This window comes from Limanda limanda, chromosome 21 (assembly GCF_963576545.1).
Source record: "Limanda limanda chromosome 21, fLimLim1.1, whole genome shotgun sequence".
Classification (NCBI taxonomy): domain Eukaryota; kingdom Metazoa; phylum Chordata; class Actinopteri; order Pleuronectiformes; family Pleuronectidae; genus Limanda; species Limanda limanda.
Window position 1 is genome coordinate 21,542,595 of NC_083656.1, and position 13,091 is coordinate 21,555,685.

The 13,091-nt window shown below is 41.4% G+C and overlaps 1 protein-coding gene across 1 annotated transcript in view; it reads left to right on the forward strand.

Annotated features, from left to right (window-relative positions):
• The window catches only part of myo15b (myosin XVB), a 109,662-nt gene extending 101,740 nt beyond the window's left edge, over nucleotides 1-7,922 (forward strand). Inside the window, 4 exon segments of the mRNA XM_061094468.1 lie at nucleotides 1,623-1,756; nucleotides 1,852-1,985; nucleotides 6,814-6,954; nucleotides 7,308-7,922. Coding sequence (XP_060950451.1) covers nucleotides 1,623-1,756; nucleotides 1,852-1,985; nucleotides 6,814-6,954; nucleotides 7,308-7,394 — 496 coding nt within the window. The 3' untranslated portion in view covers nucleotides 7,395-7,922.
• Nucleotides 7,923-13,091: the final 5,169 nt, after the last annotated feature.

Genomic DNA, 13,091 nt, shown 5'->3' on the forward strand with positions numbered 1-13,091 from the left:
ATAAAATAGTCGTCCGATTAATCGATAAAAAAATAGTCGTTAGTGGCAGCCCTACCTATATCATCATCTTATTCTGCACAGTAATCAAGTCAGAAACCTTGGTGTCACTATCAATTTATTTTAATTTGTATAGCGCCAAATCATATTATGTATTATCTCCTTTAAAATTATAATTGAACCCAAAAGTTCCCACGATGAGCAAGCCATTAGGTGACTGTGCAGAAAAAAACTCCCTCATTAACTGAAAGAAACCTCTGGCATAACCAGACTCAGTGTGGGCGGCCATCTGCCTAGACTGATTTGGATGACAGAGAAAAATGCGAAAGAGAGGAGAGATTGGTGGAAATGAGGGCTGAGATAGGGGGGAGGAGAGAGAGGCAAGATAGGATTCAATTCTTAACTTCCAGCATCAAATCACCACTATCATGAAAACAGCTTTGTAACATTTTAAACAACATCCCCAAACTGAGGAACTTACTGTCCCATTCTGCCTCAGAGAAATTGGTCCATGCATCCATCTCCTTCAGATTAGATTACTGCATTGCCTTTCTTACAGGGCTTCCTAAAAAGACAGCAGGCAGGCTCCAATTCATTCAAAACTCTGCAGTCAGAGTGCTAACTAGGTAACACATTACACCTGAATTTACAACAGTCCATTAGCTGCATGTACAGTATAGAATTGATTTAAAAATATGAATCCTCCTTTACAAAACTCTAAATGCTATGCCTTTGAAACATATTTCTGACTTCCCAACTGGCTGCAGCTTAATCAGACCTCTCAGATCATCAGGCATGTGTCTCCATAATGTACCTAGAACTACAACTAAATCAGGCGAAGGTGCATTAAGTCACTATGGTTCTGGTCTCTGGAAGAAACTGCCTGAGGACCTGAGATCTGCTTCAACTGTATCTTCTTTTAAGAGCAGTTCATTTATTTTCTCTCAGGCTTGTATGCTCACAAGACTCAAAGCTCATGACTGAATAGATGAACTAACAAAGAACAAGGGAAAAAAACCTGACTCAATACAAAACTGAAAATTGACATAGATTAAACAAATCCAAGGTGGGGCAGGTAATCACAAAAGGTCACAAGGTAGACATCGACAGTAAGTGAAATTTAAAAAAAAAAACGAAAAACAAGTAATAAATCGGGGACTAGATAAAACAAAATGCTCATGTGGACACAGTTTAGTTTAAAAACAAAAGCATATGACTGTGGAAGTAGCCTCTATCTAAAGTAAAATAACACATATACCAACACAATACACATACAACTTTTTGTGGTTTGAGGTCATGTTAGGAGCTGGTTATATTTCTTGATTAACATCAGTTTATCCATCCACTGCCCACATATAGGCATAGATATGGTTTTCATCTGTGATTAGTTACAATAGTAGTAGAATTGGCAACCTCATGGGAAGCTGCACACAGTTACTTTATCATATTATAGTAACAACACATACCCAATACGGAGAAACATATGGAATGAAACTGGTTTACTTATACACCAAACTTTGGGTTTAGGTCATGTAAAAGTCATCCAAAAGTCAAATTGGTCTTAAACTTTTATAACCCACATTTATTTTATGCAGTTAATACAATTAATGATTGTATTTCCATAGGCTAGAGATGAAGCAGTACCTGCCCTCACAGGATGGATTCAGCAGTAAAGCTGAGGCGATTCATTCCTTCTGTCTGGGTCAAATAGCTGCAATGCAGTCTCTCAGACCTCAAGATGCCAAAACAGGCTTCATTGGTAAGTAGTACTTCATCTGAGCTACTCTATTCTATTCTCTCCTTTAAAATGATAATTGATGACAATTATATTTGCCTGAACCTTCTGTCTTTCAGAGTTTATGAGCAGTCTGCCTTTGTTTGGTTCCAACACTTTCTTGGCCCAGAAGGTGAGCCAGAGTGGCTGTCCCTCGCCCTGTGTGGTCAGCATAAGCCAGGAGGGCGTGCTTTTTCTTGACCCTAAAACACAGGTACATGTATAAACCACAGTAAGGACGAGGGATTTGACGATTCCCAAAATGTAGTAGTCAATATCATACAATGACATTATCACAATTCTCAATACCCCATCTGATACCAAAGCAAATACACTGAAAGAAAACGATAAATCCAATGAACACCATAATATATGGCTTATGGTACTGATATAATATAATATAATACTCTTTATAAATAGAGCAGTAACATAGGTTACAAAGTGCTTTAGAAAGGCTGCCTCGTGTGTTGGTGCGCGATGTTTTGTCTTGTTTTGTTAGTTAATTCTGTTTTCTGCTTTAAAACCGGGAGCTCTTTCATGTTCATGAGAGATGCTCATGAACATCAGTGACACAACTCTGGATAATTTATTTCCGACTTTCATTGCCTCATCTATCGAAATTTTGCACATTCTGGTAAGAGGTGCGCTCACCTTTGTTCACACGGTGAAGCGATGGAGGAGAGGTAAACGGGCCGGCGAGCTAGCGTCACCCGCCCGCAAGGGCTGTGATTGGTCTGCTAACTACATCATTTCCGGAGTCGCATTTCCGGTTCATGCCCGGAAACCACGGAAGATTTAGAAGAACGAATATGGACCAAATAGAAGAGCACTTGGCAGAAGAGATCCGAAACTATGACCACTAGTATAACCCGTCACTGACCGGCGGATTTTTCCGCCAGAAAAAGGCTCTGTGGAGCCGCCGTGGCGATGTAAATAAATCGCTCTTCTTCGTGCCACACGCGAAGAAGAGCCGACTTCGACAAAAAACAGCTGCGTGCTTGCGGGCCCCTGACAACGCAGAAGCATGCGCCGGCCTTTAGGCAGATTACAAGCTGCAAGCCTAGAGCCCCCTACTCCACTAACGACTCACGCCTGGTCAACAACTTGAACGTGTTTTACTGTCGCTTTGATAGACAATGAGACAGTCCTGACACCATCCCCCGTGACACCATCCTCCAGCCCATCTACTGCACCTCCCCCACCACAGCAAAGGCCTGCACCTTTCCTCAACTTCCCACCTGAGAGCCCCCCCTCCTTCCCTACCACAGTGACGACTCTCTCCATCCTGGAGAGGGACGTCTTCTGACTCTTCAGGAGACAGAACCCCCGCAAAGCAGCCGGGCCAGACTCTGTCTCTCCGTCAATGCTGAAGCACTGTGCTGATCAGCTTTCTCCGGTGTTCACAGACATTTTTAACACCTCACTGGAGACCTGCCACGTACTGTTAAAGCGTGTTCGTTTATCCTTTAAGAGAAGAAGAGCCAAACTCAGTTTGGTCAATCAAAGTATTTATTGAGGAGACAATGAACAGGTTACAGCAAAGCAATGGGCTTCCAGTACACTAGTTGTATCAGAGCGCCACGAACATCCGGCGTCTGTCCATTTTATAGCAGTAGATCTTCGTTCCTCCTCCTCGGAAGTACGCAGGCGCAGTCCATCCTCCAGGCATTTGAAATACGGAAGTAGAACAGGGAGACACTCCCAATGACGCTATAGTTGCTCGGCAACCTGTTTACTTCATGAAAGGCCTTGATTCAGCATATGCCATGACGGGCAAAAGGTGTTAACAGTTGGAGAAAAGATTATTATGTTTTCTGCTTCATCAAAACAATCCTGACTGTGTAAATATTCGCATCCTCGAAACTAAACAATGTCACAAAATTTAGTCAACAGAGTCGCCCTGTCCGACCTCCAGAACTTTTCAGACAGCTGTGAGACTGACCATCGTCGTGACCCACACACATTTCTAATTTGTAGATTAAACATTAGGAAGGATGAAGTTGTATGAATGCATAATATCTTGCTAAAACTGTTCCTATCTTTATTGTTAAGAGTTCAGTCAGACACAGACTATAGTTAAAAATTTGAAGTCCTAACAGTACCAGCCTGCTTCAAGACCTCCACCATCATCCCTGTCCCCAAAAAAACTAAGATTACGGGACTAAATGATTACAAACCTGTCGCCCTGACCTCTGTGGTGATGAAGGCATTTGAGCGCCTTGTGCTGTGTCACCTCAAAGCCATCACTGACCCTCTCCTGGACCCCCTGCAGTTTGCCTACAGAGCCAACAGGTCTGTAGATGATGCAGTCAACATGGCCCTTCACTTCATCCTCCAGCACCTGGACTCCTCAGGAACCTACGCCAGGATCCTGTTTGTGGACTTCAGCTCTGCCTTCAACACCATCATTCCGGACCTGCTACAGGTCAAGCTGTCCCAGCTGAGTGTGCCTGACTCCACCTACAGGTGGATCACAGACTTCCTGTCTGACAGGAGACAACACGTGAGGTGTAAAGGTGTGAAGCATGTATCTGACTCCAGGTCCATTAGCACCAGTTCCCCTCAAGGCTGTGTTCTTTCCCCTCTACTATTCTCCCTGTATTCCAACAGCTGCACCTCCAGTCACCGGTCTGTCAAACTCCTTAAGTTTGCGGACGACACCACCCTCATTGGGCTCATCTCTGGTGGGGATGAGTCCGCCTACAAGTGGGAGATTGACCATCTGGTGACTTTAGAAGGAACCCAGCCCCACCAGCCCCCATCACCCTAAGAGACTCCCATCGAGTCGTCACTGCGGAGTCCTTCCACTTCCTGGGCACCATCATCTCCCAGGACCTCAAGTGGGAGCTGAACATGATGGTGCCCAGGAAGCTCCCTCACCAAAGGCTCAACAGAGGATGTACTTCCTGCGGCAGCTGAAGAAGTTCAACCTGCCAAAGACAATGATGGTGCACTTCTACCCCTGCATCACCTCCTCAATCCTCACCTCCTCCATCCCCATCTGGTTCGCTGCTGCCACTGCCAACGACAAAGGCAGACTGCAGCGTATCATCCATTCTGCTGAGAAGGTGATTGGCTGCAATCTGCCATCTCTACAGGACCTGTTTGCCTCGAGGACCCTGAGGCGTGCAAGCAAGATTGTAGTCGATCCCTCCCACCCGGGTCACAAACTCTTTGAGGTTCTTCCCTACGGCAGGAGGCCGCGGTCCATCAGGACCAAAACCGCCCGCCACAAGACCAGCTTCTTCCCGGCTGCAGTTGGCCTTATCAACAAGTCCCTGGACCCCCATCTGACTTGGACTTTTATTCTGCCCCCACACTTTAAGGATGTGTTAAATTAACACATATTATATTATACTGCATTACATTGCATATTGCAATTTGACACTGTTCACTGTTTTGCATTTCACTCTTTACTTCACTTTTTATATCTTTTATATATTTTTATATAGATAAGTATATGTCTAAATAAATGTTACTTTGTATAAATATTAGAAAAAGTTAGTAAATAAGAAGTAAATAGTGAGTAAATATATATTGTTTTTTAATTGTTTTCTTATGTGTGTTGTATTGATTGTGTCTTTATGTTTCTTTGTTCATTGTATGCACCAATAACCAGAGCAAATTCAAGGTAGGTGTAAACCTAGATCAGGTTCAGACGACACAGGTAAAATACGTTAGTGTATTAATACAAGTGCCGTTTAAAATGCTCAATAAATAAAATAAAAGACAGTTATAAACAAAGTTAAGACTCAGTTAAAATTAGGAAAGGCTCTCAGATGAAAGTATGTTTTAAGAAGGGACTTAAAATAGCTGGTCAGCTGACTTGATCTCAGGTAGGTGGTTCCAGAGCCTCGGGGACCAGACCGCAAATGCTCTCCCCCCCTTATTTTTTAGCAGAGCATTTGGAACAGAGAAGAGACCTCTTGCTAAGGATCTCAACATGCCTACGGGTGTGTATGATACTAAAAGGTCAACAATGTTTATATTATAAAGAAAGTTAAGACTCCGGAAAGGCTGAGTAAAATTAGGAAACCCTCTGATAAAAAAGTATGTTTGAAGTAAGGAATTGAGGAGTAAATGTGGATGCTCCAATTATATCTTTACAACAAAGGAGAGTTACAGAGAGCAATTAATCATATGTGTACATTCTGTGAAAATAAAGGTTAGCGGTGATACAATAAAGTCACAGTCTTTGGTTGTAAAAAAGTTGATATTATTAAACTAATGTGTGTTTGAAATGGTGAAAATCTAGAGATTGTGCATTGTTTTGTCGATTGTCAGCATTAACTAAAAGGGTTCATTTGACATTGCCATTAAGGAGATGCATGCGAAATGTTTTCCATTTTTTTTGCAAATGTGGAAAATTTGACTTACCTGTAGATATTTTCTTTGTAGCTATTGGAAAAATTGTAAAAAATTGTGTGGCCACATCAAGCATTTTGATCATGGATTGTGGTAGCAGCTGATCATTTATTGTGATAACAACTAGATTGCTTAGATATAGAATATGCCTTATCACATATACTTCAATCACTGGTAATCATTACAATTGTCATAGCTGCTCCATTCATCTCCGTCAGACATTTTCTTCTGTATAAAAACTTGATACACCTCTCCATTTCACCTAGAAACTTTCTTTTTACATGAATGGTGTAAATATTGTTATTGATTGAGAAGATTCCAGTTGTTCAATATCAAAGAAACAGTCCTAAGGATAACACACTGATGGATAACTGGCTAGCGGGCAGGTGTATTGGCGGGATCATGATCACTACTGCAGAAACTCTGGCTTGAAATGAAAGCACCCGTATATAGTGAATTACTTTTTGGAAAGTGGGAGGAAGTGGAGATGTGTTGTCCATCTTTATTACAATCCTTGATTCGAAGTAGCATTTGACTTTTGTTGGGACACAGATCTTTCTACTAATAAAAATTCCAGCAAATGGTTAGAATCCCTGGTGAGTAACAGAACAATGACACTGACTGCGGAAAAAGGCCAATATCACCCATCTGATGATTCATGTTTCTTTCCTATGTAGGCGCAGGTGTTTATGGTGTCTTTGGCTGATGTACAGTCCATGCACACCATCCGCCCAAAGAGACATGGCAAAGTGCCAGCAGTCAACATCCATTATGGCAATTCAGCTTATCCCAAAAAAGTCACCATTCATCTCAAACAGGTAATGACTACAGTTATGATTACAAATGAAATTTTTGTGTAAAACTTGCCATCAATCATATATATCCACTTGTGGAATGTGAACAAGACCTGAGAGAAACCCTGACATAATGTGATGATGTAAAATTGAATCTAGCATCACATAGCTTTTCAAAATAAAAAGGAATGTCTTGGTTTTATAGGCAAAAGGTAGGTTTACCACATTATTCTTTTAGAAAGGTAATGCCTACACAACACCAAAGTATCTGTCAGCTAAATTGCTGTGAAATCTGGTAAACAGTGCAATTTCAAATAGACTGGTCAGAATTCTTGAGATTTGTGCATACATGTTTGATCTCTCCATCTCTCTTTCAGGCCAAGGAGTTGTGCCACATCCTTGTTGTGATTATTGAAGAGTTGATCCAGCTTTAAGTTACCAGTTCCATTTCAAATCACCTGTAAACACTCTTAATCACACACACAAAAACACACACTTTTGTACATGTGTCTTAGAGCGGACACTCATTGACCTAATACATTCCCTAACCCCTTACCCCTACCTTCACCATCAAGACTAATGCCTCACCCTAATTATAATCTGATACATGCTGCACTACACATGCTGCACACATCGGGAGAATACGTCCCCTTCTCACTCAGAAGGATGCACAGGTTCTGGTCCAGGCTCTGGTCATCTCACAGCTAGACTATTGTAACTCCCTCTTGGCAGGTCTAGTGCCATCTGACCTCTGCAGCTCGAATGGTTTTTAACCTAAAGTCACTCACACTACTCCACTCCTTCACTGGTTACCAGTGACTGCCCGCATCCGTTTCAAAACATTAGTACTTGCGTACCATGCTGCAAAGGATGGGGTCCAGCCTACATCTATGGTCATGACATGGTCAAACATTACAACCCTGCCCTTTCACTCCGCTCTGCATCTGCCAATCGGCTTGTTGCACCCTCACTGCCAGCTTAACACTCAACAAAATCACGACTGTTTGCTGTCCTGGCTCCTAAATGGTGGAATGAGCTCCCCATGACATCAGGACAGCAGAAAGTATATACATCTCCTGCCGCAAACTAAAAACACACCTCTTCCAACTAAACCTTGGATAAAAGTTTAAACTAACAATTTAGTAGCACTAAAATGGCAGCCACTTATAGCACTTTGTAGTTTGGCTTTCTTGAAGAAAATTGTACTTTCTTGATTCTTGTTGTTCGGGGTTCGTACCCTCATGGTTGAATGCACTTATTGTATGGTGCTTTTGATAAAAGCATCAGCTAAATGTAATGTAATGTAATGTTATATAATATAATATAAACCCTAACCCTTAAAATGATAATCAGCCTATTAAAGCTGGGCCAGAAAGTGAGGACCGGACAAAATGTTCTCATTTTCCAAAATACTCTTTACTCTTTAGGGTGTAAGCTCAAAATAGTCCTCACAAAGAAACTGTAGAAGTACACACACACAGACATATATTAACTGTCCTAGCTTACATCAGGGGACATTACATGGACTTGTAATTGTATGCTGAAAAACATACCTTAAGCAGAACCCTAATCACACAACTCACACACCCAATTTATACCAAAGGTGAGTTTTTTTTTTTTTCTTAATTGATCTATTTAGGTATAACTCTTTGTGTTATTGCTGAAATTAACTGAATACAAACATGACTATGCACACATAAGATACTATTCTCTTCAGTATTCTGTTATCTGAGGTGAAGTAATACAGAATTGACACATGTAGTACTAATAATATTACAGAATTTGGAATGCGTTAATTTGCTAGCTGTATGAATATGAATGCCCTGATTATATTCCTCTGGTGGTTTAAAATCCAATAATATCATTACGTAAATTTAAACATCCTCATTATTGGAATTATTTAAATAATATCTTGTAATTTTAGTACGTATCATTTATATGTATTAAAGAAATATGTTGATTCAATTGATTTCACGTGAACTTTTAATCATATTTTCCAAAGAGGGCAGTATACTGGGGTTGCATACGAAGGGGGTCGTAGCAGGGCTGGCAGGGTGGGACCAGTTGCCTGATCAAACCTGTTGAACAACAGGTTCAAAACATTTGCCCATTTCTAGTTATCTGCAGCCTGGGAGTCAGCTTTCTTTGGCAAGAGACGGTTTTCAGGCCTCTCCAGACCAAGTGGCCACCTAGCGTGACATCACCCATTGGTTTGTGGACTGCTGTTTTGAAGCCAAGAGTTTCAAATTTGATCAACTTCATCTTGACGGTTTGGAGCTAGCAATGCTACCATATTTGGACAAAAAGGAGGAGCTGTAGAGGTGGGTCTGAACTCTCAACCCAAGGACTATAAACACGCCCACCCTACACCAGCTACTGACCAATCCGAGCTCCCGACTGCGCTGAGATCTAGCTATTAGCATTCATCATCGATGTAAAGCTCGTAATGTTTAATTAATCTAAAAAGCCAGTGCTGCTCATGTCCACATAATTCATAGGAGTAAAGAGTTGTAGTTGCAGTTAGTGCTAACATTAAATAGTGTTATTACATTATATTTTTAATATGCAGAACAAAAAGGGACATCAGAACGGATGTGAGCTTCTACACGAATTCTGATAAATAATGGCTCCTGGACTGTTTCCATCACCATCAGTAGTTAAACTACACCCTGTTAAACTTTGTAAATGTAAGAGCAGCTTGTGTTCCTCCAGGCTTTGGACTGTACTCTTACCATGAACAGACGACTGCATCAAGTGCTTTAAGGTTTATATGAAATATTACTTTTCGATTATGCTTTTGCAATCATAATATATCTACTGTAAATTATATTGGAAAAATATTAAGCACTAGAGATTATTTTCTTACAGTGACACAACTCTATTACATTTTTTGTTGGATTATAAATTCATTAATGTAGTTTAATTAGCAATAAAGGTAACAGCAGCGATATGCACATCATTATTATCATGTAAGAACATTTTGATGACTGTTTTGTTGGAATATGGAATTAATTTCAGGCCTTTTACATTTTGGTTTCAATCAAATCATTGTCAATTAAGATATGGGTTAATACTTTGTGTGTCTAATGACAAATATTTATGAAAAATAAAACATTGAATCACCAAAGTGTCCTGTTTGATTTATTATATGCAAAAGGGAAAATGTGCAAAAACCAGGCACGTCATCTGTATTCAATGGAAAATGTACTCAGTACAGTTTACTCATATTGGGTACATGTGTCGACACAATAGACCATCACATTTTATAACAGAGACTAAAACAGTTAATAAACATTATAGGAACTGCCCTAAACTGGTTTAAATCGTATTTTTCTGAACGCTGCAAATTAATGATGAGTCATTTGTGCGCACCGAAGTTAGCCATGGTGTTCCACAGGGCTCTTTGATCGGCCCAATTTTATTCTCATTATATATGCTTCCACTAGGAAACATTATCAGGACACACTCTGTAAATCCACAGCTATGCGGATGACACCCAGTTATGCTTGTCAATAAAACCTGAACAAAGTAATCAATAAACTAAACTTTGAGCATGTCTCAAGGACATACAAACATGGATGACCTGCAATTTTCTGTTATTAAACTCAGATAAAACATAGGTTATAAAACTTGGCCCTAAACACCTTAGCGATACATTATCTAATGATATAGCTGCGCTAGATGACATTGCTCTTGCTTCCAATGAAACAGTCAGGAACTTGGGAGTGATCTTCGATCCTGATTTGTCCTTTAATTCTCACTTAAAACAAATTTCTAGGACGGCCTTTTTCCACTTGCGTAATATTTCAAAAATCAGACATGTCCTTTCGCAAAAAGATGCAGAAAAAGTAGTCCACGCCTTTGTTTCATCCAGACTGGACTATTGTAATTCATTATTATCAGGCTCCAGCAGTAGGTTGTTAAGGACCCTGCAGCTTGTTCAAAATGCCGCAGCACGTGTCCTGACAAGAACCAAGAAAAGAGAGCTGGCTGGTTAGAGCACTAACAGCATGTGTGTACGGTCACCCACGGCTATAACGAACTTTCATTACGGCGCTAGTGTGCTAGCCACCATGCTTACTGCGGTGGTAACAGCGCAAAAACCCGCTGTCACGACATTAATTCCACACCTATCATAACACTGTTTCTCAAATACCATCAGGTTAGAAGCAAACACTGGGTAGTAGTTAGTATCGGGAATCCCTGCTGACTGTGTGTGGAAACTGGGGGGGAAGCTACCTGCCTGCTAGTAGCAGAAACAAGGCCGGGGAACCGCTGCGCTAAGAAACGATAACATAAGCATTTTGACCTGCTGGGTGTCACTTTATTTTATTTAGTTGCCATCGTACACTGTGTGTGAGGAAAAACAAGAGGAGGTAAATAAACAACGTGGACTTCTTCTGAGAACTCATGAGGTAGGCTTCTTTAAGCTCGTCTTCCGTTGCGCCACCTACTGTTCTGGCGGTGAATTGTGTTCAGCACCCCAGGCTCGGAGAAGCATAAATGAAAAAGAGTCCGTCAAGGCGGATCCGTCCGTCTGTCAGTAATGGATTCGGAGTAGCATACTGGTGCCTTTACTTGTTGTCCCTCAAGTCTCTAAAAGTGGAGTAGGAGCCAGAGCTTTCAGCCATCAAGCCCCTCTCCTGTTGAATAATCTCTCGCTTTCAGTTTGGGAGGCAGACCATCTGTACGTTTAAGAGTAGGCTTAAAACCTCCCTTTTTGATAAAGCTTATAGTTAGAGCTGGTCCAGGCTTGTCTTAGACCTGCTCTTAATTTTGCTGCTATAGGTCTAGAAGGTCGACAACATCGACTGGCGGTATGCATTAATTAGTGCGGCAGAACGTAACTTCAATCAATCAATCAAGTTTTATTTGTATAGCCCACATTCACAAATGACAATTCGTCTCATAGGGCTTTAACATGGTGTGACATCCTCTGTCCTTAACCCTCAACAAGAGAAAGGAAAAACTACTAAAAACCCTTTTCACAGGTAAAAATATGTAGAAACCTCAGAGAGAGCCACATGTGAGGGATCCCTCTCTCAGGACGGACAGAAGTGCAATAGATGTCAAGTGTAAGAAAACATCACCAGGATTTTTAGCAGCATCGATGAGGGTAAACATTTTTCAATACTATGTGTCAGGCAGTCCCGCTGCAATCATAGTCTCTGGCCAGCAGCCAGCAAGACCACGATCCAGCATCAGGATGGGATCCACTATAATCCACAGTCATTGTCCACCGCCGCCAGTTAGAATCCATTATCAGCTGCCGCCTCGGTCGTGGTCCCTCATCATCCGATGCCAACGCGACAAAGGATCCTCCATTACAACGACGATCAGCTGGCATGATACAGAATCCACCGAACTGGATCCACCATTGCGACCTCCGACACGCGATCCACAATCATAATCCATGGTGCGGCCACAGCTGTGGCCCTGCATCCGCGGGCGCTAAGGCACAGAAACTCCGGGAAAGGGGTCAAGTTAGTAACATGTACTGATCAGATAAGAATTATCTTGATGTGATAAATATGGAGAAAAGGAAGGAGAAGCAGGAAAGAGAAGCTCCGTGTGTCTTGTGTCATAAATTCCCTGTGCGTCTTAGCATCATCAGGGGTTTTTGCCATTTAATCAATTTTGGAACATCGCACTAATTAGCTCTAACTATAAGCTTTATCAAAAAGGAAGGCTTTGAGTCTACTTTTAAACGAACAGAGCGTGTCTGCTTCCCTAACTGAAAGTGAGAGATTATTCCACAGCAGTGGGGCTTGATGGCTAAAAGCTCTGGCTCCTACTCTACTTTTAGAGACTTTAGGGACAACAAGTAAACCTGAGTTCTGGGATCGGAGTGCTCTAGTAGGTTGATATGGAACTAACATCTCTTTAAGGTAAAGAGGTGCCATATCATTAAGGGCCTTGAAGGTGAGGAGGAGAATTTTAAATTCTATTCTAGATTTAACAGGAAGCCAGTGTAGCGATGCTAATACTGGAGAAATGTGCTCTCTTTTCTTAGTTCTCGTCAGGACACGTGCTGCGGCATTTTGGACCAGCTGCAGAGTCTTTAACGACTTGCTGCTGGAGCCTGATAATAATGAATTACAATAGTCCAGTCTCGATGTAACAACAACATAAACATAAACTTGTCCTATGTTCTAAAATAG